At 42.5% G+C, this 23,003-nt stretch overlaps 2 protein-coding genes across 3 annotated transcripts in view; one reads left to right on the top strand and one right to left on the bottom strand.

Annotated features, from left to right (window-relative positions):
* ZMAT5 (zinc finger matrin-type 5) overlaps nt 1–14,496 on the bottom strand; it is a 35,516-nt gene extending 21,020 nt beyond the window's left edge. For both annotated transcript variants that reach the window (XM_073554069.1, XM_073554070.1), the window contains exons 1-3: nt 14,231–14,496; nt 4,130–4,192; nt 486–566 (exon numbers count right to left, since the gene is read on the bottom strand). In XM_073554069.1, coding sequence (XP_073410170.1) covers nt 486–566; nt 4,130–4,192; nt 14,231–14,357 — 271 coding nt within the window. In that variant the 5' untranslated portion in view covers nt 14,358–14,496. The remainder of the gene's footprint in view (nt 1–485; nt 567–4,129; nt 4,193–14,230) is intronic.
* A 31-nt stretch (nt 14,497–14,527) lies between these two features.
* On the top strand, nt 14,528–18,569 carry UQCR10 (ubiquinol-cytochrome c reductase, complex III subunit X). Its single transcript, XM_073554071.1, has 2 exons — nt 14,528–14,752; nt 18,300–18,569. Exons 1-2 carry the CDS (start codon nt 14,612–14,614, stop codon nt 18,345–18,347), a joined length of 189 nt encoding a protein of 62 aa, XP_073410172.1. The 5' UTR covers nt 14,528–14,611; the 3' UTR covers nt 18,348–18,569.
* Nucleotides 18,570–23,003: the final 4,434 nt, after the last annotated feature.

The following is a 23,003-nucleotide window of genomic DNA, read 5'->3' as shown; positions in this document are numbered from 1 at the left end:
TATATATTTGAGTAACATTTATAACATTTATATGAAAGTTCAATTATGAAATATTAATACATTTTTTTTTTAAAGCTGGAGTCGGTACATTTCTACCGACTCCAACCAAAACTAACTCCGACTCCACGACTCCGACTCCACAGCCCTGATAGATACTGCACTTTTCCTTACCAATATATTTAAAAAATATTTTCAGTTTTGGAAACAAGGAAATGGTAACTAAAAAACGCCAGTAATTGGGTAGCAAAATGCCATCTGTAGTGGGTAAATTCATAGCTAGTAAAAACGCTTTCCTGCCATTGAGGAAAAAAAGGATTGGGTTTGTTGCTTAACAGAGGTCTACTCAAAAAAAAAAAAAAAAAAAAAAAAACACCCATGGTAAGACAAGTGAAGATGTTATTGGGAGACTAAGAAGGAACAGCTGTTTGGCCAACAATCATATAGCCGGTTTTAGACTTCAGTAATATTCTGATAATACTCCTTACCTTCAACATGACATTTTAGAGCATCCAGATCTTGTGCCGTCATATGTGAAAAATGGCAGGAAGGACCAAAATCACATAGACCTGAAAAAAGAAGAGAAGCAAACTGCTTAAAGGATCATTAACAATAGATGTAAAAAACTAAAGAAATAAAATTAGTTAGTTCAATAACCTCCAACTGAAAAATATCTTTAAAAAAATATATATTTTTTTTCCTTTAAAGGCCCAAGAAATCTGCCTATTTTGGGGATTATCTTGCAATGTTTTGTTTTTTTTAATAAGGCTAATGGCACAGTTTCTTTGCCCTTAGCCTAGTAAATATGTGGCGCTTTTTCCAATATATACTTTATAGTCTCCAGGTCACAGATGTGTCCTTTTGGGGTAAGCATCTGAATACTGTATAGGAGAGTGCAGCATATTTTGCTTTTCTACAGAGAGCCAAAGCAAAAAAAAAAAAAAAAAAAAAAAAAGGAAAGTCTACCTGTGCAATAGCCATTTTTTTTTTTTTTTGTTAAAGGGAATCTGTCACCACTCTTGGCATATCATGTAAAAATATCTTTCAATTCAGTGTCACCTATGCATTATAACAGTACTTTTGATACCCCTTGACTCCCTGCCTTTGATCAATAAATACAGTTTATACTCCTACCACGGTATATGTATATCTGCTTGGTCCGCTTCAATGGGCGAGGCCTATTGTCAGTCTCTATCCCCCTCCTGTCTTGCGCTACGCATTTCTTTCTGGCAATTCCTGAGTTCGCGTACTGTTACCGCGAGTGCGCATTCAAAGTGGGCAAAGCATAAAATCAGTATGGCGCATGCGCCGGCATACGCCATTACGTTCTATGGCCTGGAATTATTGCGATGCAAATTGTGTGTACCCTCAAGCATCGCAATACTTCGGGGCTATAGAACGTAATAGCCTATGCTGGCGCAATACTGATTTTATGCTGTGTCCACAGTTGGGGCATGTGCGAGAGGACATTTTTATGCGCACGCAGTAACGCTACACGATCTGTGATATTCACAGAAAAAGAATATGTACAGCAAGCTGAGAAGGGAGGGAATGGAGACAGACAATAAACCGTCTGACATAATCCATTTTTAATCTTGTCAAATAAAGATTGAATTTTTACAAGAACCTGGAACAACACCAATTTTTTTTTATTGACAAACTTAAGTGTTGTGCACATGATCAGTAAATTTCCTTAAGTATTTGCAGTGCGTTTTTTCTGCAGCATGTCAATTCTTTATGCTTTTCTGCAGTGTTTTTCACCCATTGACTTCAACTGAGTCAATCAAATCTGAAGTAAAAACAAAGGCATAAAAATGCGGATTTGCTGTCTTTTTGTTTGTGTTTTACTGGCTTCCTATGGCGTTTCCCACACTGTCATCTGTGTGACAATGTGGGAAACACCGTTATGGTGGTTTTTACCGGCGGTAACGTTACCACTGGTAAGACCGTCAGACCGCTGCGGGGTCATGCAGCTGTGACCCACAGCGGTGACCTGCGATAAAAAGCTTACCACAGGTCAGCAGGCGTGGGCTGATGAGACTACAGCTCCCATCGGGCACGTCTGCTGTCACTGACAACAGTGACAGCAGGTGCCGCTGATGGGAGATGTAGTCTCATCTGCCGGCACCGGTGCTCAGAGTTGAAAATAAAAAAAATAAAAGATTAAATAAATAATTACATATACATTCAAGTAAAAGTAAAAACCCATTATACTCACCTCACACCAAATCCCCGATGCCCTCGCCTCCTAGAAATAATTTAAAATAAACCAACTTATACTTACCTATCCGCCATAGTCCACAAAATCCCAAGGCGATTTCATGTGTAGAACAGTCACACCGGGTGATGTGACCGCTCTACCCGGCCGCCAGCAATACACTGACAGGAGTTAATCGCTCCCGCAGTGTTTCACTGAGCCGCGGTGACACAGTTCACTGGAGTACATCAGCTCCAGTGATCTCCCTTACAGCATTGCTGCAGAGGTGCTGTAAGGGAGATCACCAGAGCTGATTTACTCAAGTGAACTCTTAGGGTGGTTTCACATTAGCATTTAAGGCCGCAGCGTCGGCCTACGCACGGCGACGCTAAGCCCCGCCCCTGCCACGCCTCCACCGGTAGCTCCGCCTACGGGGGCATGACGCTGCATGCGTCCCCTATCTTTAGCACTGGGAAAGCAGGCAGTGCGCATGTATGCGTTTGGCGGCGCATGCGTCCTTTTGATGGGTGCACCGACTAGCGCCAAACTCAACCTGTTGCAATTTGGTGCGCTCGGCGCACCGTCAAAAGGACGCATGCGCCGCCAAACGCATACCTGCGCACGGCCTGCGTCGCCAGTGCTAAAGATAGGGGACGCATGCAGCGTCATGCGCCCGTAGGCGAAGCTACCGGCGGAGGCGCGGCAGGGGGCGGGGTTCAGCGGCGGTCGTGCACAGGCCGACGCTGCGGCCTTAAACGCTAATGTGAAACCACCCTTACAGCAGCTCAGTGATATATTTCAGGATCGTCGTGGGACATTATGGATTATCTTCTCTGCGGAAAGGTGAGGAATATTGTGGTTATTTTATTTTTGTTGAATTAGACATTGGCTTCGGTGGATTAGGTGCTCGGTAGGTATGGTTTAATTAAGATTCATTAAAGAAATCTGTGTCATTATTTTAAATAAAGGACTTTATTCTGGGTGTCTGTTTTTATACACAATATCACTATGGGGTAACTAATGGATAGGTGTCTTCTCTCCATTACTAACCTGTGGGCTTGATGTCACCTGTCACAAATATGAACCCCACTTGCCACCGCTATAGGGTAAGTGGGAAGAGCGAGGCCAAGTGCCAGATTTGGAGCACTTGGCCTCGCTTTTCTGGGGTGGCTGAAGAGCTGATGTTTTTTGTCTGGGATGGGCCAGTATCCATGGCCCTTTCCTAGGCTACTAATATCAGCCCGCAGCTGTCTGCCTAGTCTTTGCTGGTTAGATTTTATAAGGGGACCCCATGTTTTTTTTGTAAGCTAGCCACCAAAGCCTAAGAAAACAGCTGTGAGCTGATATTAGCCTGGAAACCTTTATGGCTATTGGCTCCTGACCAGAATATTAAATATCAGCTCTCAGCCGTCGGCTTTCCCTCTGCTGGTTTTTAAAATTACGCGGCAGCCCACGCAATTTTTTTTTTTTCATTAAAATTAACAGTTGCTGTCTGGTTACAGCCTAAGTACGTTTGTTCTGTTAACGCTCCTACATAGGCTGGTGACAATGTGTGTGTTTGTTGTTTGTGTACTTATCGGCTTAGTAATGAGAGCGTCAGGCTGACATCTTTTCATTACTAAGCCTAGAGCTAGGTGTCAATGACAGCTGCTGATACCAAGCCCTAATCCCATTACCCTAATGCCACACTGCATCAGCATGAAAAATGTGGTGTTGAACCAAGAAATTACATCACAAAACTTTTTTTTTTTTTTTTTTTTAAATATCTTTATTTAGCTCAAAAAAGCATTCATTGCTGTACAAAAATGCGGCAAAAACGAACATTTTTACCGCAGCGTTTTTCTTGCCAAGAGATGCAGAAACCTTGCAGAAATTTCTGCAAGTAAACACTCAACATGCGCACATAGAATTACAGCAAGAGTTTTCAATACCGACCTGTCTGAAGAAAGCGTCTGCACAGTTTCTTGGTTTCTTCTTCTGCAAGGATCTGGGAAGCATCTAAAATAGAGAATAATTCCAAAGAGTAAGAAAGGTCTGCAAATAACAGTAAAAATAAAAAAAATGCAGTATAACTATATGCATTATATAACAGATGTATGAATTGCAGTCACTATTTAGTTGCAAGAAATAGAAAATGAACCCTTTAAAATTACCTACAGTGGGGAAAGTATTTGATACTCTGCTGATTTTGCAAGTTTTCCCCCTACAAAGAATGGAGAGGTCTAATTTTTATTGTAGATACACTTCAACTGTGAGACAGAATCTTACAAAATAAAAAAAATCACGCTGTATGATTTTAACATAATTAAATCGTATTTTATTGAACGAAAGTTCATTTGATCACCTGCCAACCAGCAAGAATTCTGGCTCTCACAGACGGTTAGTTTTTGTTTAAGAAGCCCTCCTACTCTGCACTCTTTACATGTATTAACTGCACCTGTTTGATCTCATCACCTGTATAAAGGACACCTGTCCATACACTCAATCACACTCCAGCCTCTCCACCATTGCCAAGACCAAAGAGCTGTCTAAGGACACCAAGGAAACACATTTTGCCATGCTTTTGGAGAAGTCAGTAACACAGACGTTAACTTTCTTCCCTACACTGTGGATGTTTATTCAATACTAGATGGTGGCCCGATTCTAACGCATCGTGTATTCTAGAATCTCTCTCAGCGCAGATCTCCTGATGGGGGCGTGAGTCGTTCGAAGTCGCTGATTGGTCCCGGCCGGCCACGACCAATCAGCGACGCGGGACTTCTTTTACAGACTGACAGATTTTGACGATTATATAGTAGATTCTCCATTAATGGCACAACTGTCTGTTATTAGTTTAGTAGATAGTGTCTGCCTAATTGTGACAGAACAGTTCATCAACATATTAGTAATCAATGCAGAAATGCATACAATTCTAAAAAGGCATCACTTACTATTTCCTGCAACTGTTAAGGCAAGAGGCTGCTCCAAGTTGACCCAGGGTACTCAAGGTCCCCGTTCACATAAGTGATATGTCAGTAAAGAATGCTTGTATAAATATCACAGCTAGAGTGCAACAATCATACATACAGTCATGGCCGAAAGTGTTGGAACCCTTGAAATTGAAGCAGAAAATGTAAGTATTTCTCCCAGAAAATGATTGTATTTACACATTTTTTGTTATACAAATGTCTATTTCCTTTGTGTCTATTGGAACAAGAGAAAAAAAAAAAAAAAGGGGGGGCAAATTGGACAATTTCACAGAAAACCCCCAAAACCGGTTTGGACAAAATTGTTGGTACCCTCAACTTAAATATTTGGGTGAACACGCTTTAGATTAACTGCAATCAATAGCTTCCTATAACCATCAATAGGCCTCTTACATCTCGAAACTGGAATTTTTTACAGCTCTTTTGCAATTTTAAGATCTCTCCACAAGAGTTCAATGGAACTTAGATCCGGGCTCATTGCTGGCCACTTCAGAACTCTCCAGCACTTTGTTTCCATCTATTTCTGGCTGATTCTTTAAGTATGTTTGGGGTCATTGTCCTGCTGGAAGACCCATGACCTAGGACGAAAACCCCCCTTTCTGACACTGGGCACTACATTGCGAACCAAAATCACTTGGTAATCTTCAGATTTCATGATGCCTTGCACACAGTCATGACACTCAATGCCAGATGCAGCGAAACAACCCCAAAATATCTTTCAACCTCCACTATATTTGACTGTAGGTACTGTGTTCTTTCCTTTGTAGGTCTCATTTAGTTTTCAGTAAACAGTAAAATGATATGCTTTACCAAAAAGCTCTATTTTGGTCTCATCTGTCCATAAGATGTTTTCCCAGAAGGATTAAGGCTTACTCACGTGCAATTTGGCAAACTGCAGTCTAGTTTTTTTATGTCTCTGTATCAGAAGTGGGGTCCTCCTGTGTCTCCTGCCATTATTTGGTTTCAGATGTGATTTTCATATTGTTCACACCTGTTACTTGTCACAGATGAGTTTGAATGAGCTTCACATGCTTGTATCAAAGTTGTTTACCCACAATTTTGGAAAGGTGCTGTAAGGTAGCACTTGTTATTCGAGTTGGGGATACTCGCTGTGCAGCCAAATAACCAGGTCCGGCACGGGTTTTTCAGGACCTTGCACACTGAACCATCCAGGTACACAATCTTTCTCACTGACCCCGGTCAGTACAACACAGACACCGGTCTGTTACCTGTTGGTGACGTCCACACAGGTTCTCGGACGCCTCTTCTCCTCAGGAGTATCCCACAATTTATCCACAGTCTCTTTTTCTCTGACCCCGGTCAGTATACCACACGGTTTTCACGACCGTTAACTGCTAGCCACGCAGGTTCTCAGACCCCTCTACCGCAGAGGTGTCCTTATAAGTCTCTTCCACTGACCCCGGTCAGCATATCACATGCTTTGCAAGACCGTCCACCCTCCTGGCTCAGCCTTGCCAGCACTGCAACATGTGCTTTTGGAACCGTTGCCCTTAGCAACAGAGTTTTGCAGACCTCGTCCGTTGCCCCTAGCAACAAGGTTACAACAGTGCCCTTCGCATTCTCCACCAATTGTAAGGTAGCACTTGTTATTCGAGTTGGGGATACTCGCTGTGCAGCCAAATAACCAGGTTTTTCATAAAACATTAACATAGTCCATGCAGTCTATTCATCATCATAAACCAAAGCAGCAACAGGCTTTTCACATCAAAGCAGCATAATGTTCATGACAGAGCTCCGCTCTGTTAACCCTGTGGTCACACAGGCTGTGTTATGTCCGGTATGCAGGCTCTCGCCAAAACACAGTTAGCTCACCCTCTCCGGGTTACCTTCTTAGCTGCTTCACACTGCAGACGTCCATTCCCTCCAGGGAACTGTCAGACACACGTCGCCATTACTCACAACGTGCACACGTGCACTCAGGAAGGCAGCCACATCTTCCAGCACATCAGCCAGACGAGACCTTCCATACGGACCAACCGGGTCCAGGCATTCGCTCATGTGAACTACCCTGGTCACCTTATATGGTCCGTAGCCACGCCCACCAGATCACATGGCTATAACCTCATCGCAGGTCCTACAACCATTCACACACATACTGATCACTATGTGCATTTTAGACACACGCCCCTGGGTGGATCTGTAGGTGTTTGGTCCCACCCGTCTCACTAACCACCTGAAGGCTTCTCCCTGACACATTGTACCAGAAACATCTCTGCCCATAGATTACGATGTGCTCAGATACGGTGCAAAAGCCTGATGACAATTGTCCCTTTAAATAGATTCAGAACTGTAAGCGTACACTCTTATTTTCAAAAATACTGTATTAAAATTAAACAAGAAGTTAAAAAGAGTACAATATAATAAGTATAAAAACTAAACAAACGGGATACAAGGCAATCAAGTAAAGAGTGATCAGAGGCTATTTGGAAGGTAAACCACATGTAATTAGCAGCAACGCGTACAACATTTGGCGTTGTTGTTTTGGGAAAACGTGTGTTAGCCAACAGCAACCACCTGTGCTTTCAGGATGTATTATTTTTATTGCTGCATTTGGTCCGGTTAAATCCTTATACTACCAAATGCTAAAATGGACAGTTTTTTTTAATTAGAAGTAAATTGCAAAAGTTGTATTTTTTCATTTTGCCGTTACAATAACTTTACAGTTTTACCCATTTACAAAGATGAGACAATCCCCTTTTCAAAAAGACTGTAATTTAGCTGTGTCACGAAAGGGTTAAAGAGGTTTTCTAGCAATAGTAAAAGACCTTTAGATGTGGTCAAAAATCTCATACCATACAACTTGCTCAGGTACTTCCAGAACCAGTTCCCACAGCTTCACTACCAGATTAGATGCTAGTCAGCCAAGCCTCCCACCCCATCACTGGCACATGATCAGTGAGGTGTGTATAAAGGGGCTGGCTGACTGGTTATTTAAATAGTAAAGATCCTTATATTGTCTATGACAAAGCAGGCGGCTGGTTTCGCTATAAAAACGAGGCAGAGGCCAACATAAGAAGCTCTCTTCTGCCGAAAACCATGAGCAAGTGGTATTTCCAGTACCAGGGCTGGAAGTGGGACATTGGTGGATCTTTCATTGAAAGTTTATTATTACGTTGTGCATATTTCAATTTTACACATGTATGCAGATTTTTTTTTTTTAGCTGGGGAACCTCTATAAATATCACTCGATCATGGATAGATATCTCACACCTTACTCCTGTTTCTGCAATATCTTATGTATTATTACAGGCAACAAGGTCATCACCTTCAAGTCCTGCGACACCAATATGGTCACCTCTCACTTTTAGAGAAGAGGAGACTTAATATAAGTTTGGGGAACTTTATCCCATATGTATAACTCATAATAGGCAAGACTACTTAATATATCACAATTAAACAAGTTACGCGTTGCAGGTGTACTGATTTAGGCAGTACTGTACGACTGACATAACATTTCCTAATCTGGAATTTTGTATTCCTAACTGGGCACTTTTATCCCAGTTATTCATTCTCTATACAGCTGCTGAAGCAAGCCCAGCATATCACCCAGAAGCCCTATAAGGGTGAGTGAACACGCTGCGGATTGGTCTGCGGATTTGGCAAAATCCACAGGGCAAAAGACCTGCAGTTTGTCTGCGGATTAGCCCTGCGGTTTCACACCTCTACAATGGAGAAGGTGTGAAACCGCTGCGGATTCCGCACAAAGAACTGACATGCCGTGGATTTGAAATTGAAACAGCAGCAAATCCGCACGGAAAAATCCGAAGCATCTGCACAGCAGTTTTTGTTTTTTATCGATTTTAATGGTACTATACATCGCAGCAGAAACTGATGCAGATCCAAGGGCCAAATCCGCTGTGGATCTGCAGCAGATTCCGCAGCGTGTGCACATACCCTGAAAAATTAATGGAGCGGCGGAGCATGCGCACTGCTGTTCTATTCTAGTAGGAAGAAAACTTTCCCCGTTCTGTTAATCAATGAGGATCCTAGTGTTTGGACTCCAAACAACCTCTTTAAAGGGCTCATATACAGATTGGACTAATGGCAGCATAATCTGCCAACATCAACGGGTTCGAACCCCCTGACGAAGGACGCTGTTCCGAAACACGCGTCGGGGTGTGCGCCGCACTGCAAGTCAGGGACCACCACCAGGTAATTTTTATATATGCTATTCAAACTATCCCCATCTTTTTTGCATTGTTTCATGTTACACATGTCACATGGGCTTCATATCGTCTCCACATGGCTACTCTTCCACTCATATCAGGAGATTGACTAACATGTTTTTATTATGATCATTTTTGCATTACTGCAGTTTTCCATGTGATATGCATGGGTGTATAGAGTAGCAGCATTTACGGTTTTGATTGGCCTGTACGAAGACCAAGTTGGGAACATTTTGTTCATATCTCTAACTTGATATATATTGTTCTGTACATATTACAACTTATCTGCCCTTTGTCCTTTTCCGTGACCATTTTTTTCATGGATTCTTTTCTGATTGATCATTTGTTTCCCACCCACACATTTACATTCTACTTTGCCCAAGGTGGGTAAACCCAAATATGATACAGTATTTTTCTGCATCTCCAATTGCACTTGCCTCTTTTTATACCCCTTTTGTGGTCCCTGATTCGTATACATTAACCATATGTTGTACATAAGTGTCATTCATTTTAATTATTTCACTATGTAATTGTGCAGGCACTCTTGCATACTGCATCAAATTTGTGCCATTCACTTCTAATAAAGGCATTTCATACTATTTATATTGGTGTCCCTACCCCTACTTTTGTGCCATAATCCATGTCTAGTGTTCCTTTGGTTGTCATACTTCCGAATGGTCCGCCGTTCCATTTTAGGATGTACATGCCACTACTATTCATGGTAAATGTTGGGATTCGGATTTCCGCTTTGTATAAGCTGTTACGTCCATTTTTTCCCTTTGTTCCATTCTAGTAGGAAAACTTTCCCATTTTCCCGTTCTGTTAATCAATGAGGATCCTAGTGTTTGTGGACGTCGGGCACTCAGACCATCCTCGTGGAGTCGGTTTCTAACAGTTTGTGCAGACACATGCACATTTGTGGCCTGCTGGAGGTCATTTTGAAGGGCTCTGGCAGTGCTCCTCCTGTTCCTTCATCCTTAAAATTTCAAAGACGGCAGTCCATTACAGCAAGGTCAAGCAGCAGACATTGGGGACAACAAAGCTACAGAACGGCAGAGGGCGAAAACGACTCTCCACTGACCGGGATTAACAGTCATCTTATTCGAATGTCACTCAGCAACCACAGGATGACATCAAGTGACCTACAAAAGGAATGGCAACTGGGGTGAAGTGCACGTCACGTAATGCTAGAAAAAAGCCTTTCATCAATGAGAAGCAAAGGAGAGCCAGGTTGAAGTTTGCAAAAGACCATAAGGATTGGACCATAGAGGACTGGAGTAAGGTAATCTTCTCTGATGAGTCTAATTTTCAGCTCTGCCCAACACCTGGTCGTCTAATGGTTAGACGGAGACCTGGAGAGGCTTTCAAGACACAGTGTCTTGCACCCACTGTGAAATTTGGAGGAGGATTGCTGATGATCTGGGGATGCGTTAGCAAGGCTGGAATTGGGCAGGTTAATCTTTGCAAAGGACGACGTATGAATCAAGCCGCATACAAGGTTATCCTGGAAAATCAGTTGATTCCTTCTGCTCAGGCAATGTTCCCCAACTCTGAGGAATGGTTTTTCCAGCAGGACAATGCACCATGCCACACAGCTAGGTCCATCAATGTGTGGATGAAGGACCACCACATCAAATCCCTGTCATGGCCAGCCCAATCTCCAGACCTGAACCCCATTGAAAACCTCTGGAATGTAATCAAGAGGAAGATGGAAAGTTGCAAGCCATCACATAAGAACTGCTTAAATGTATGTACCAGGAGTGGCATAAGGTCATCTAAAAGCAGTGTGAAAGACTGGTGGAAATCATGCCAAGACACGTGAAAGTTGTGACAAACAATCATGGTTATTCCACAAAATATTGATTTCTGAACTCTTCCTGAGTTAAAACATTAGTATTGCTGTTTCTAAATGATTATGAACTTGTTTTCTTAGCATTATTTGATGTCTGCAAGCACTGCATTTTTTTTGTTATTTTGACCATTTCTCATTTTCTGAAAATAAATACAAGATTTAGTGCTTGGAAAATCGAAAATGTCAGTAGTTTATAGAATAAAAGAGCAATTTACATTTTACTAAAAAATATACTTATAAAGAGAAAAATCAGACAAACTGAACATTTTGCAGTGGTCTCTTATTTTTTGCCAGAGCTATGCATATTTAATATATATATACAGGGGTTGGACAAAATAATGGAAACACCTAACGTTTTGGCATCTTCAAACATGTTATAAACATGTAAACTGTGACATATGGTAATGTTTTGTAGTTGATTATTTGTGTTATGTGATGTGTATGTAAATTAATTTTTGTTTTGCAGAATTGTAAGAACATTGATGAAAACCTGATACCAATGGCAGACCTCTCGGATTTTCAAAGAGGCCAAATTGTTGGTGCTCATATGGCAGGCGCTAGTGTAACAGAAAATGCCCGAATGCTTGGCGTGTCAAGAGGTACTGTCTCCAAAGTAATGACTGCGTTTGAAAGAGAAGGAAAAACGTCCGCAGCAAAGCACAGGTCCATCCGAAAGTCGAAGTTGACCGAGAGACCGTCGGACTCTAAAGCGAATTGTGAGAGAGGATCGCAAGACCACGGCTCCGAAAATCACTGCTGAGCTCAATGAACACCTACAGTCCCAGTTTCCACGGAAAATGTTCGTCGGGAGCTGCACAAATCTGGATTCCACGGAAGAGCTGCAATTTGAAAACCGCTGCTCTCAATGACAAATGTTTCCAAGCGGTTAGAGGGGTTTAGAAACCTCCAGAATAGGTCTGTCGAGCAGTGGAAACATGTGATATTCTCGGACGAATCATCGCTTACCCTATTTCTGACCTCTGGCCGAGTGTACGTTTGGAGACAGCCTAAAGAAGCATTCCATCCAGACTGCCTTCTCCCAACCGTAAAATATGGTGGAGGTTCTGTGATGATCTGGGGTGCTATTTCGTGGAGATCCGCCTATCCCTTCATGGAAGAATTAACAGCCGAGATTATTTAGGCATTTTGGGCGACCAAGTGCATCCTATGGTTCAAGCACTGTTCCCGGAGGGGAACGCCAACTTTCAGGATGATAATGCACCAATTCACACAGATAGAATCGTTAAAGCATGGCACGAGGAACATTCTAATGAAGTTGAGCATCTCATCTGGCCCCCACAATCCCCAGACCTCAACATTATTGAGCATTTATGGTCGATTTTAGAGATTCAAGTTAGACGTCGATTTCCGCCGCCATCGCCGCTCAAAGAACTGGAGGGTGTTTTAACTGAAGAATGGGCTAAAATTCCTTTGGAAACAATTCACACCTTGTATGAATCCATACCTCGGAGAATTGAGGCTGTAATCGCCGCAAAAGGTGAACCTACACCATATTAAACTAACTTTTGTTGATGTTTCCATTATTTTGTTCAACTCCTGTATATAATAGCAGAAGTATAATATAAATGTGTGTTTTGAAGAATATTTCATTTTAAAACGATGTGTAAAGGACAGAGAAATGCTGTATGTAAAAGCTCATGTTAAAATCGCATTGCATATGTAAGTCATACGGATGTTCTGTTTAAGAATCGGACAGAAATGACACTCGTCTGGAAATCGGACCTTTTTTTTCCGCATATGGGTACGTACATCAGAGGAATAGGGGCCAGAATCCCCATCCATCATCTGCATTAGCTCTGGCACCAACAGGATATAAACAGTGTATGGTGCCGAGCGGCAGAGCTGCCAAGTGGTTGCTGCAGTTCTCGAACTGCAGCTCGACTCCTTAAAGGGAATCTTTCACCCCATTTTTGGCCTATAAGCTGAGGGCACAGCCATCAGGGGCTTATCTACAGCATTATGTAATGCTGTAGATAATCCCCCGATGTAACCTGAAAGAAGAAAAAAAGAGTTAGATTATACTCACCCTGGCGTCCGGTCCAATGGGTGTCGCGGTCCGGCGCCTCCCATCTTATAGAGATGACGTCCTCCTTCTTACTTCTGCCGCGGCTCCTGAGTAGGCGTACTTCCTCTGCCCTGTTGAGAGCAAAGTACTTCAGTGCGCAGGTGCCTGACCTCTCTGACCTTTCCCGGCACCTGCGCAATGCAGTACTTTACTCTGCCCTCAACAGGGCAGAGGAAGTACACCTGCACAGGAGCCGCAGCAGAAGGAGGACGTCATCGCTAGAAGATGGGAGGCGCCGGACCGTGACACCCACCGCACCCCCTGGTGAGTATAATCTAACTTGTTTTTCTTATCTTTTAGGTTACATTGGGGGGGGGGCTTATCTACAGCATTACAGAATGCTGTAGATAAGCCCGATAGCGGTGGCCGCAGCTTATAGGCAGAAAATGGGGTGACAGATTCCATTTAATTGGTCAGCCCGCTGAGCTGCTTTATAGTGTCCAGGCCCGCCCACATACAATCTGCATTAATAATAAGCAGACCTGAATGTGGGGGCTACCGCTACACCCCAAATAAAGAAATAAATGGCTTTCAATCAGCATAGCCTTTAATTTACCACGTTAATCCTTTCCCGGGCGCCCATGGGGCATCCTATGGACAGAAGAGCAGGGCTATTATGGTAATGTGACCCTTATAGCAGTCACCTGGCCCCCATAGGCCGGCAGCCTGTGCGCCCTGCCCTCTGGATGGCGGCAGCCTGTGCGCCCTGCCCTCTGGATGGCGGCAGCCTGTGCGCCCTGCCCTCTGGATGGCGGCAGCCTGTGCGCCCTGCCCTCTGGATGGCGGCAGCCTGTGCGCCCTGCCCTCTGGATGGCGGCAGCCTGTGCGCCCTGCCCTCTGGATGGCGGCAGCCTGTGCGCCCTGCCCTCTGGATGGCGGCAGCATATTACAGGCAATGTCTGGGCTTTCCTATTAACTACAGGCACATAGTAATGGCGCCCTCACCTCTGAACACATCGTACCAGGCCTTCTTGCTCCTCTGGTGCTGCACGCCATTCAGGTGTTTCTTGCGGTTGTGAAGATTGTCCTGGAAGGAGCGGTCGCAGTAGTCACAGAAGTAGCGTCGGCCCATGGCGAGGATCCCGGGCTCCGTACGGCCGCGCTCCCCTCAGCCCCGGCACTGCTACGCTCCGAGATTGGATTATTTACAGCAAAATACTTCACTACGAAACAGGGCTCGTTAACGCATGCGCAGCGTATGGTCATGTGACCGGATGTTGTCGCCTTTTAAGCACGTCACTGTGAGGCGGGTTTCTTTGCCGGAAGACTATCACGTGACCGCGACGTCACCCCCGCCTTCTCTATTCGAGCAGCTGCCTCACAACCATGTCTCTGCTGAACACCGTGTACCGTACCGTCTTCCGCCGCACCTCCACCTTCACCCTCAGCATCGTGCTCGGGGTCGTGCTGTTTGAGCGGGCTTTTGACCAAGGAGCCGACGCTTTGTTTGAGCACCTCAACCGAGGGGTAAGGGCACAGGGGTGACTGGTCCAAGGGCACGGCGGGGTCAGCTGTACAACGGGTACCGGGCGCCTGTGTGGGGGCGACAGGACAGTGATACTGGGGGAACCGACCTATGAGAGGTCAAGGACAGATGGAAGGAGGGCATGCAGTGTGCGGATAGCGCCGCCTCTGTCATATGGAAGGAACTGCACCTGCTCCATCTTGTGAAAGGTGCTATTTAGCGCTGATATTATTTATTATAGCGCCATTTATTCCATGGAGGGGTATACATAATAATCTTTATTTTTATATAGCGCTAACATATTCCGCAGCGCTTTACAGTTTGCACACATTATCATCACTATCCCCGATGGGGCTCACAATCTAAATTCCCTATCAGTATGTCTTTGGAATGTGGGAGGAAACCGGAGAACCTGGAGGAAACCCACGCAAACACGGGGAGAGCATTCAAACTCCTTGCGGATGTTATTCTTGGTGGGATTCGAACCCAGGACTCCATCGCTGCAGTGCTGCCCACTAATAATAAAAATGAGTACGGTAATCTTAAACAATACAAGGGCTCACAATCTACCAGGGAAGGGTGAGGGCAGAGCTGGTCATGCATCGGTCTGGTGGATAGGGGGTCACTGCAGGTGGTAGGCTTGTCGGAAGAGGTAGGTCTTCAAATTCTGATATGTTGTAGTAGAGAGTTCCAGAGTAGGGGGGATGTGCCGGAGAAATCTTGTATGCGATTGTGGGAGGAGGACATAAGAGGGGAGTAGAGAAGGAGATCTTGTGAGGATCAGAGGTTGTGATCAGGTAAGTACCGGGAGACGAGGTCACAGATGTATGGAGGAGACAGGTTGTGGATAGCTTTGTATGCCAAGGTTAGGAGTCTCTGGATAATGGGAAGCCAGTACAGGGATTGACAGATGTAAGGCCAGGGAATAGTGGGGGGATAAGTGGATTAGTTGGGTAGCAGAGTTTAGCATAGATTGGAGGGGTGCGACAGTGTTAGAAGGGAGGTCACAAAATTATTTTTCCCCTGATATTTCCCAGGCAATGAGTGCACTTGGCAGCACAGGGCATGAGTGTCATCTGTGGCGGGGGGGGTTGTAAGTCCCTTTTAATTTTTGTTTTTTATGCCACAATTTTTTTTTCCTCTAAATTCATCAATGTGGCGCCTGCGGTTCATGAATTTTGTGCCAAAAAAAATAAAACCTCAAGCTTTTGGTCTTTAGCCTGTTTTGTGACCTTACTGCACAAAGTCCCTTGTTCTGCTAAGATGTCACAAACACTGCCCCGAAGTTTTAGGCCTAAATAAAATCCAGGGGAAGAACACGGTTGCTTAAAAAAAAAAAAATGTACAAATGGAAGGATGAATACTGCAAAAAAAACAACAAAAGGGTGCAAATGCAATAACTGCCCCATGTGTTACGTGAACACCCATGATCTAATTACATGGCTGCGTTTGTCTTTCAAAGTTGATTACAGGCCCTATTGTGTTGGACTAGGTCACAGTATTTAGTGATGCTCAATTTATCAAGCTTCTTTTGTCACCTACTCGAATCTCCATACTAGTCGGAAAGGCATTCACTACACACTGACCAGTCCACCAATACCACACCCAGTGAGCTGTGGCTTATCTCGGAGCCGTCCATATAGCCTCTCCAGGAACTTTGAATCCCGCAACTGCTTGTGAGTATGGTGACTTTAGGCACACACAGGGGATCTTTGCCTTCAGAGTAAGGCCAGCCCAGGGATCCATTACACCTCACTGGTCATGCTATCGGCAACCTGGGCATGACTAGACTGGACACTTGAATATGCAACAAAAGAAGTTTGATAAAGTATCACTATATATTTTAACCTTTGTAATCTTGTCATATACAATGTCGTCTAATCAACTTTAAAAGACAAATTCAGCCATGTACTGTCAGGTTTTCATTAAAACTTCCCTTCTGGGATCTTTGCCGCACCCCCTTCAATTTATTAAGATATGATGTCCAGGGATTCATTGGTAGCCTATGCATTGTTGCTTCATTCAATTATGGACTTAGGACCTCAATCCTTGTGATTTGGGACTGAGGCCTGATCCCTAGTGACTGTCGTTTTTTTTGGATATGTTTTTGTACAACCCCTTTTAGGGTGTGTGCACACGTAAGCGGTTTTTCCGGGAAAAACGCTTACAAGAAGCATCCCATTCATTTTAATGAATTCTGCACTTTTTGTGCATATTGATGAGTTTTTTTTTCCCGCAGAAAAATCCGCATTTCTAACTATTTTCTATGAGACTGGGGACGCTCCGGAAAAAAAACGCACGTTTTCAGGGAAGGAGTCCGGTTTTCAGTCAGGCATTATCTGCATACGTGGGTACATAGCCTGAAAGGGAACATGTCAGCAGGCTTGTGCACAGTAACCTATAGACTGTGTCAGGTCGGCACCACTATACTGAGTAAAATGATACCTGGGTTGATGAAATCTGTCTTGTGGTTTTAATCTTTATTTTCCGTTTTGAGATAATGATATACTCATCCTCGGGCAGCCTGCACAGTAGCAGCTATCGGTGTATATAGAGGTGATCCGATAGCTGCTATTGCACAGGCGACACCATCTTGGAGGACACTTTTTTTTTTTTTTTTTTTTTTTTTCTCTAGCAAGATTTTTTTTTTTTTGGCTGCTGTACCTCTTTTACCACCCCTGTGTGTCTTTTCTATTGTTTAGGTTTTCTGAAGGTAATTTGCGGATGGGGTTGGTTTAATATGGCATCAAGCATAACTAATATATTGGGGCTTATTGGAGTTTGTCTTTGATTGTTTCCACATGCATTGTTTTGTTGTCCATAGAGGGAAATGTTTCCCAAAAGTAAATCTTTAATGTACTCTTAATTGACTTTCTATCCTGATTATCAAAATGTTAATTTGTTTTTGTTAAGTATAAAAATTTAATTATGCAGCCATTCTGTTATGGATTTTTGAATAGTTTTTGAAGGTATACCTGCTAATAACAGGATTGTTCACTTTCAGGTAAGATGACCCCAAGCACTGCAAAATTCCTAAAATAATGAACAGCAGGTAGTTGCCCTATGTCGCTGTTCCTGTGTTTTACTTGCAGCTCTGATGGCATGCTGACAGTACACATCCCTGCTGCAGCCAATCACTAAGTGCCACCTCTCGACGTCTACTTCAGCACAGCTGCTAAGTTCAGTGATAAGCTATAGAAAGTATGCAACCCTGTCGATGTGATGTCACTACTGCAGCAAAGACAGAAGGGAGCTGGCCCCAGCGAGGGCCGGTTATATTTCTTATTTCTGACAGATTGCAGCGTTTGTGATCCACTTATCTGAAGTGGACACCCCCTTTAAAATATGTATCATTCCAGCTAAAACTGAATTAAAATACTCAATTTAAGATTATATGGCCATTCTGACAAGAATTTTCAAAAATAAGTACACTAGCCTCATCAGGTCTAAGATATAGGTCAATGTATAGAATTTGTATTCTAACATACAGTTTAATATGCCAGCTCTATTCTGCATCAATTAATTTAAACTCCTTCTTGGTATTTCTAGAAAATGTGGAAACACATCAAGCACCAGTATGAACAAAATGAAGAGTAAGAGAGTTTAAGAGGTCCAGAACACCTGCCCAAACCTTATACAGTGGATCTATCCCAGGATTAGATTGTACAGGACAAGTCTTGCCTTCTTTCTGTGACTTCTTGGATGCACCTTTTGTGAATAAAATCTACAATGTCATCTTTGCCTTGCTGCTATGGATTGATGGAATCAGAATTGGGATAAAACTCAACTCCTGTAATAAACATGCTTATTTAATAGCAAGCAGTTGCCTTTGGTGTTAGGTTATATTCACATGTGCTGTTGTGACTTTGTTTGAAGAGTACCTTAAAATGCCTACATGTCACCCAGTTTTTACGCGAGACAGCAGGGCTGTGGAGTCGGTAAGCCACAGTTGCGACTCCGACTCCTGGATTTTATCAGGCTCCGACTCCTTCATAAATGGCCAATTCATAACAACAAATTTACTGTTGTAAAATATTAAACATCGTGCTTATTCAGTTTCTCACCATCATATAAGTAATCAGACCACTTAGAGCAAAAACTACATTTATTAGAATACAATTAGAATATAGCAAATAACTTTTATAAACTTTTCTAAACTGTAAGTAAATATGCAATAAACACTTTTATGCAGTTAATAAGAAGAAATCTATAAATTTGTCCTCAGAAAAAGTATTGCCTCTGTCAGATCCTCCTTCATGGATGCCCTCAAATCTGATCTAATTATTTTGAGAGCAGAGTCTCTAAACTAACTTGTGTTGGTGGCAAAGCAGTAACCACTCGGGCAACATCTCTGACAATGTCAGGATACAGAGGAATCGCTTGTTGCACTGTTATTTTTGATGAACGGTCAAATTTCTCAATTTCTTTTAGTGCACATGAAAAATTCTGCTGAAATGTACTGGCTGTGTTGCTTGATGGGGATGACTCTTCTATGCGGGAACGCTTTGCACGGTCCTTGTGATCCAAATATTTTTCGAAATTAAATTCTTCATCAGTTGATGATGAGGGTGAAGATGTGGCAGGACGATCAAATTCTTCTTGTTCCTCCTGACTGTTCTGCAACCCTTTCATCCTTACTGCTATTTCAAACAGAGCTTCTTTTCCTTTACTTAGCTATTGATCATCTAGAAGAATCCGATGCATTGGGTCTACATAAACAGCTGCCAAAAGAATGTTATTTTGTAATAGTAGCTCCTCTCTCCGTTTCATTGATGTAGCAATGCCACTTGCAATTAACCCTCCTCTTTGGGACAGGCGAAACATCAGGTTCTTCCACTCCTTTAAGAAAATACCTGAAGTTAAGTCCTCTGCTTGTAATTTTTTAGTCACTGTAAATGGGTGCTCTAGCAATTTTTCCAGTTCAGTCACCTGATTCCACTGACTTTCATTTAGCGTCAGTTGAGGGTTAGCCATGTCTACAAGAAAGGTTTTCAGTTCAACCAAGCGCTGAATCATTAAGTAAGTACTGCCCCATCGTGTGGCTTGATCAATAATTGCCCCTTTTCCAGCACGTCTCTTCAAAATTGAGTCAACTTTAGGGGTTCTGGCAACAGTAGCCAATTTTCTCACCTTGCCAATCAGTGCAGCAGCATGTCCTTCTTGCAGACTGTCTCTTATAGCCAGCTGTAGCGTATGCACAACACAGCGCATGTGATGAATGAAAGAACATATTGACACAGTTTCAACAAGATCATCTAAACTATCATGTTGCTGTTCATCTGAAGCAACTTCAGTTTGCTCCTCAGTTACAATACTGTGTTCCTCTATTTCAAACATTTCTGTGTCTGTGGACCCAGAATGTTCTTCTAGCTGCTGGTCACCATCATTACTCTCATTCATTAGCTTAATAGTACTTATCATATTTGAAGCATTGTCAGTTACGACAGAAAGAACTTGCTCTTTTTTAAGTTCATAGTCTTGCAGAACCTTTTCCACCAAGACCTGGAGAAACTCACTGGTGTGATGAGCTTTGGTGTCTTTTACTGCCAATGTCTTGGTAACTATTTCATATTTGTCACAAACAAATCGGACATTGATGGCAAAATAGTTCACTCTGTGACGTGTGCAGGCATCCATTTTAAGAAACAGAAAGCGTCCCTTGAGAGTTTTTTTAAGTTCTTCCTTTTGTTTAAAAGCTTCTTCGATTACTAATTTTCTAATACTCTCTCTCTCCAGAGAAACACCAAGCTTGCGGGCCATTTCCACATTCAGACACATAAAAGCTGGTCGTGAAAATAATGAAATAGGCACACTATCCTTTACAACAAGCTCTATGATCTGTTTTTTAAATGTATCTACTGTCATTGTCACAGTAACTTTGTCACTGACAAAATATCTTGCAACTGATGGCTGCAAAGTTCTCTGCTCCTTTGTTTGGCTGGAAGAGCTGGGCACTGGTTCATTGGTTTGGATGCAGTCTCTCATCCACTGCTTTCAGTACTTCTGGATGAAAGCACTGTAAATGTCTCTTTAGATTAGAAGCTCTGGTAGGAGCATTTTTATCTTTGCCTGAATATGCACTCATCTTGGCTTCACAGCATTTGTTTTCGTCTGGATAATTTGTCATACACTGACAGACATAATGTTTTCTATCTTGAGTGATGGTGAAATGTTCAAATACAGCTGATTTAATGTGATGCTTCTTTGACATTCTCAGGTTTTTAATTCTGCATTCACAATCCAAATGACAATTGTTTTTCCTAAAAACAATTGTACAAAATTATTGCCAGGTCGTACAACTGATATAGTGGTCAGTAATACTGTTATTCCTCATGTACTCACAGTTAACTGATGCAAAGTTTGTTGAAAGGATAATACTTCTTACAGTCTTCCTCTTCTGAGTAGCAGGCAGCTGTGAGATGCTTGGAAGACGCACACCTAGTATGATCTAGTCTAGAGGAGGAGCTTTACTACTAAGAATTTGCAACACATTTTCACTTTCATACATTGTAAGTAGGGGGGTTGGGGCAGCATGAGGTTAACCAAGTATAAGATTAGATAAGGGCAGTGGAGAACAGTGACACACAAGAAGTAAGAAATGTATCTCCAGCAGAACTGCTTATCACTGTTGTTCATAGCAGGGCTGTGGAGTCGGAGTCGTGGAGTCGGAGTTGGAGTCGGTATAAAATGGACCGACTCCGACTCCTAAAATATATAATAAATTGGGTACAGTAATTCAATGCAGGATGTGCTGAATATTTTTTCATAAGAGTTTGGGAAAGTTATGAAATGTCCTATAAATGGCTGTTCTATTCCTGATCTAAGGCTACATTCACACACAGCGTTTTTCCTGTGTTTTTTGAGGATACGTTTTTCAGCTGCAAAAGCTGATCATCTTTTTAAAAAACCGCATCACCTGAAAGGTTTTTGAGCTCATAGATAATGTTTTCAATAGCAAAAGCAGATTAGAAATCTGCTCTATCTATCCATTTATCCATATCTGTCTATCCATATCGTATCTGTACCAAAAAGAATGAAAACCGGGTAGGACACCAATATATATTCTGTTCTATCTAAATATCTTGATTATTGGATCATAAAAATGATTAAATGTCTGAGGTTCACATTGTACTACAATAAATTTTTCACTTAAATATAAGCAATATGTGTCGGAGTCGTGGAGTCGGAGTTGGAGTCGGTGTAAGGGAAATTGAGGAGTCGGAGTCGCAGGTTTGGCTTACCGACTCCACAGCCCTGGTTCATAGTTTGATAGAACATATATATTTGAGTAACATTTATAAAATTCATATGAAAGTTCAATTATGAAATATTAATACATTTTTTTTAAAGCTGGAGTCGGTACATTTCTACTGACTCCGACTCCAACCAAAACTAACTCCGACTCAGACTCCACGACTCCGACTCCACAGCCCTGCGAGACAGTGCAATAATTAGTTAAAAATAGATTCATGAAGATTAGTTAATCCTTTTGGAAAGGTTTTGGCACATAACTGCATTGTAGGTTTTCTTTATATTACACTACATGAACCATTTTGTTCCATTTTCCCAAAAGAAAAGTCAAACAATTCACCCTCCCCTTCTGTCTGCTGTTAAATTAGTAATGTGCAATTGGTGGAGAAAGGTTGAACTTTTGCTGGACCTAGATCTATTTTTATTAAATTTTTATAAAACTGGTATGTGGTGGAGGGGGGGGGGGGGGGAGAACAAGGAGGGGGAAGGAAAAGGATAAATGTAAAGGTCATAAAGAAAAGAGAACCTTTTGTAACAAAGCATACATCAATAAGTATACAATATAGTAATACCAATAAGCGGTACAAAATGCTGAACCTTTGAGAAGGAGAGGCAAGAGGGCGGTCTAAACCAACCATGTAAGGAGATATGAGAAATTTAAACTCTTCTAAATTTACTGTTCCAAACCTTCCATTTTTTAGTGTGGGTGGGAATAGTATTAATAACTGCAAACCTCCATTCAATAGCATTATGTTGGTAGATTTTATCTAAAATGTCTGAGAATTTAGGAGGGTCAGGTTTCTTCCAAAAGTAAGATTTTTAACTACCAGGAGGCTATGAATAACTACCTGTCTCACCGACGGGTGCAATTGATCCATATCCAAGGAAGGCAATGCTTTTTGGGGAGTCAAAGTAAAGTTTTCAGTAAAGGATTCAGCATGACGAGAAACCTGGAGCCAGAGACGTTTAAGCTTCGGGCAACACCAAAAGATGTGGTAAAGA

Source organism: Dendrobates tinctorius, unplaced genomic scaffold (assembly GCF_039654945.1).
Source record: "Dendrobates tinctorius isolate UK_male_01 unplaced genomic scaffold, ASM3965494v1 ptg000206l, whole genome shotgun sequence".
NCBI lineage: Eukaryota > Metazoa > Chordata > Amphibia > Anura > Dendrobatidae > Dendrobates > Dendrobates tinctorius.
Note: the sequence above shows the minus strand (reverse complement) of the source record. Positions and strands in the feature narration are given on the sequence as shown.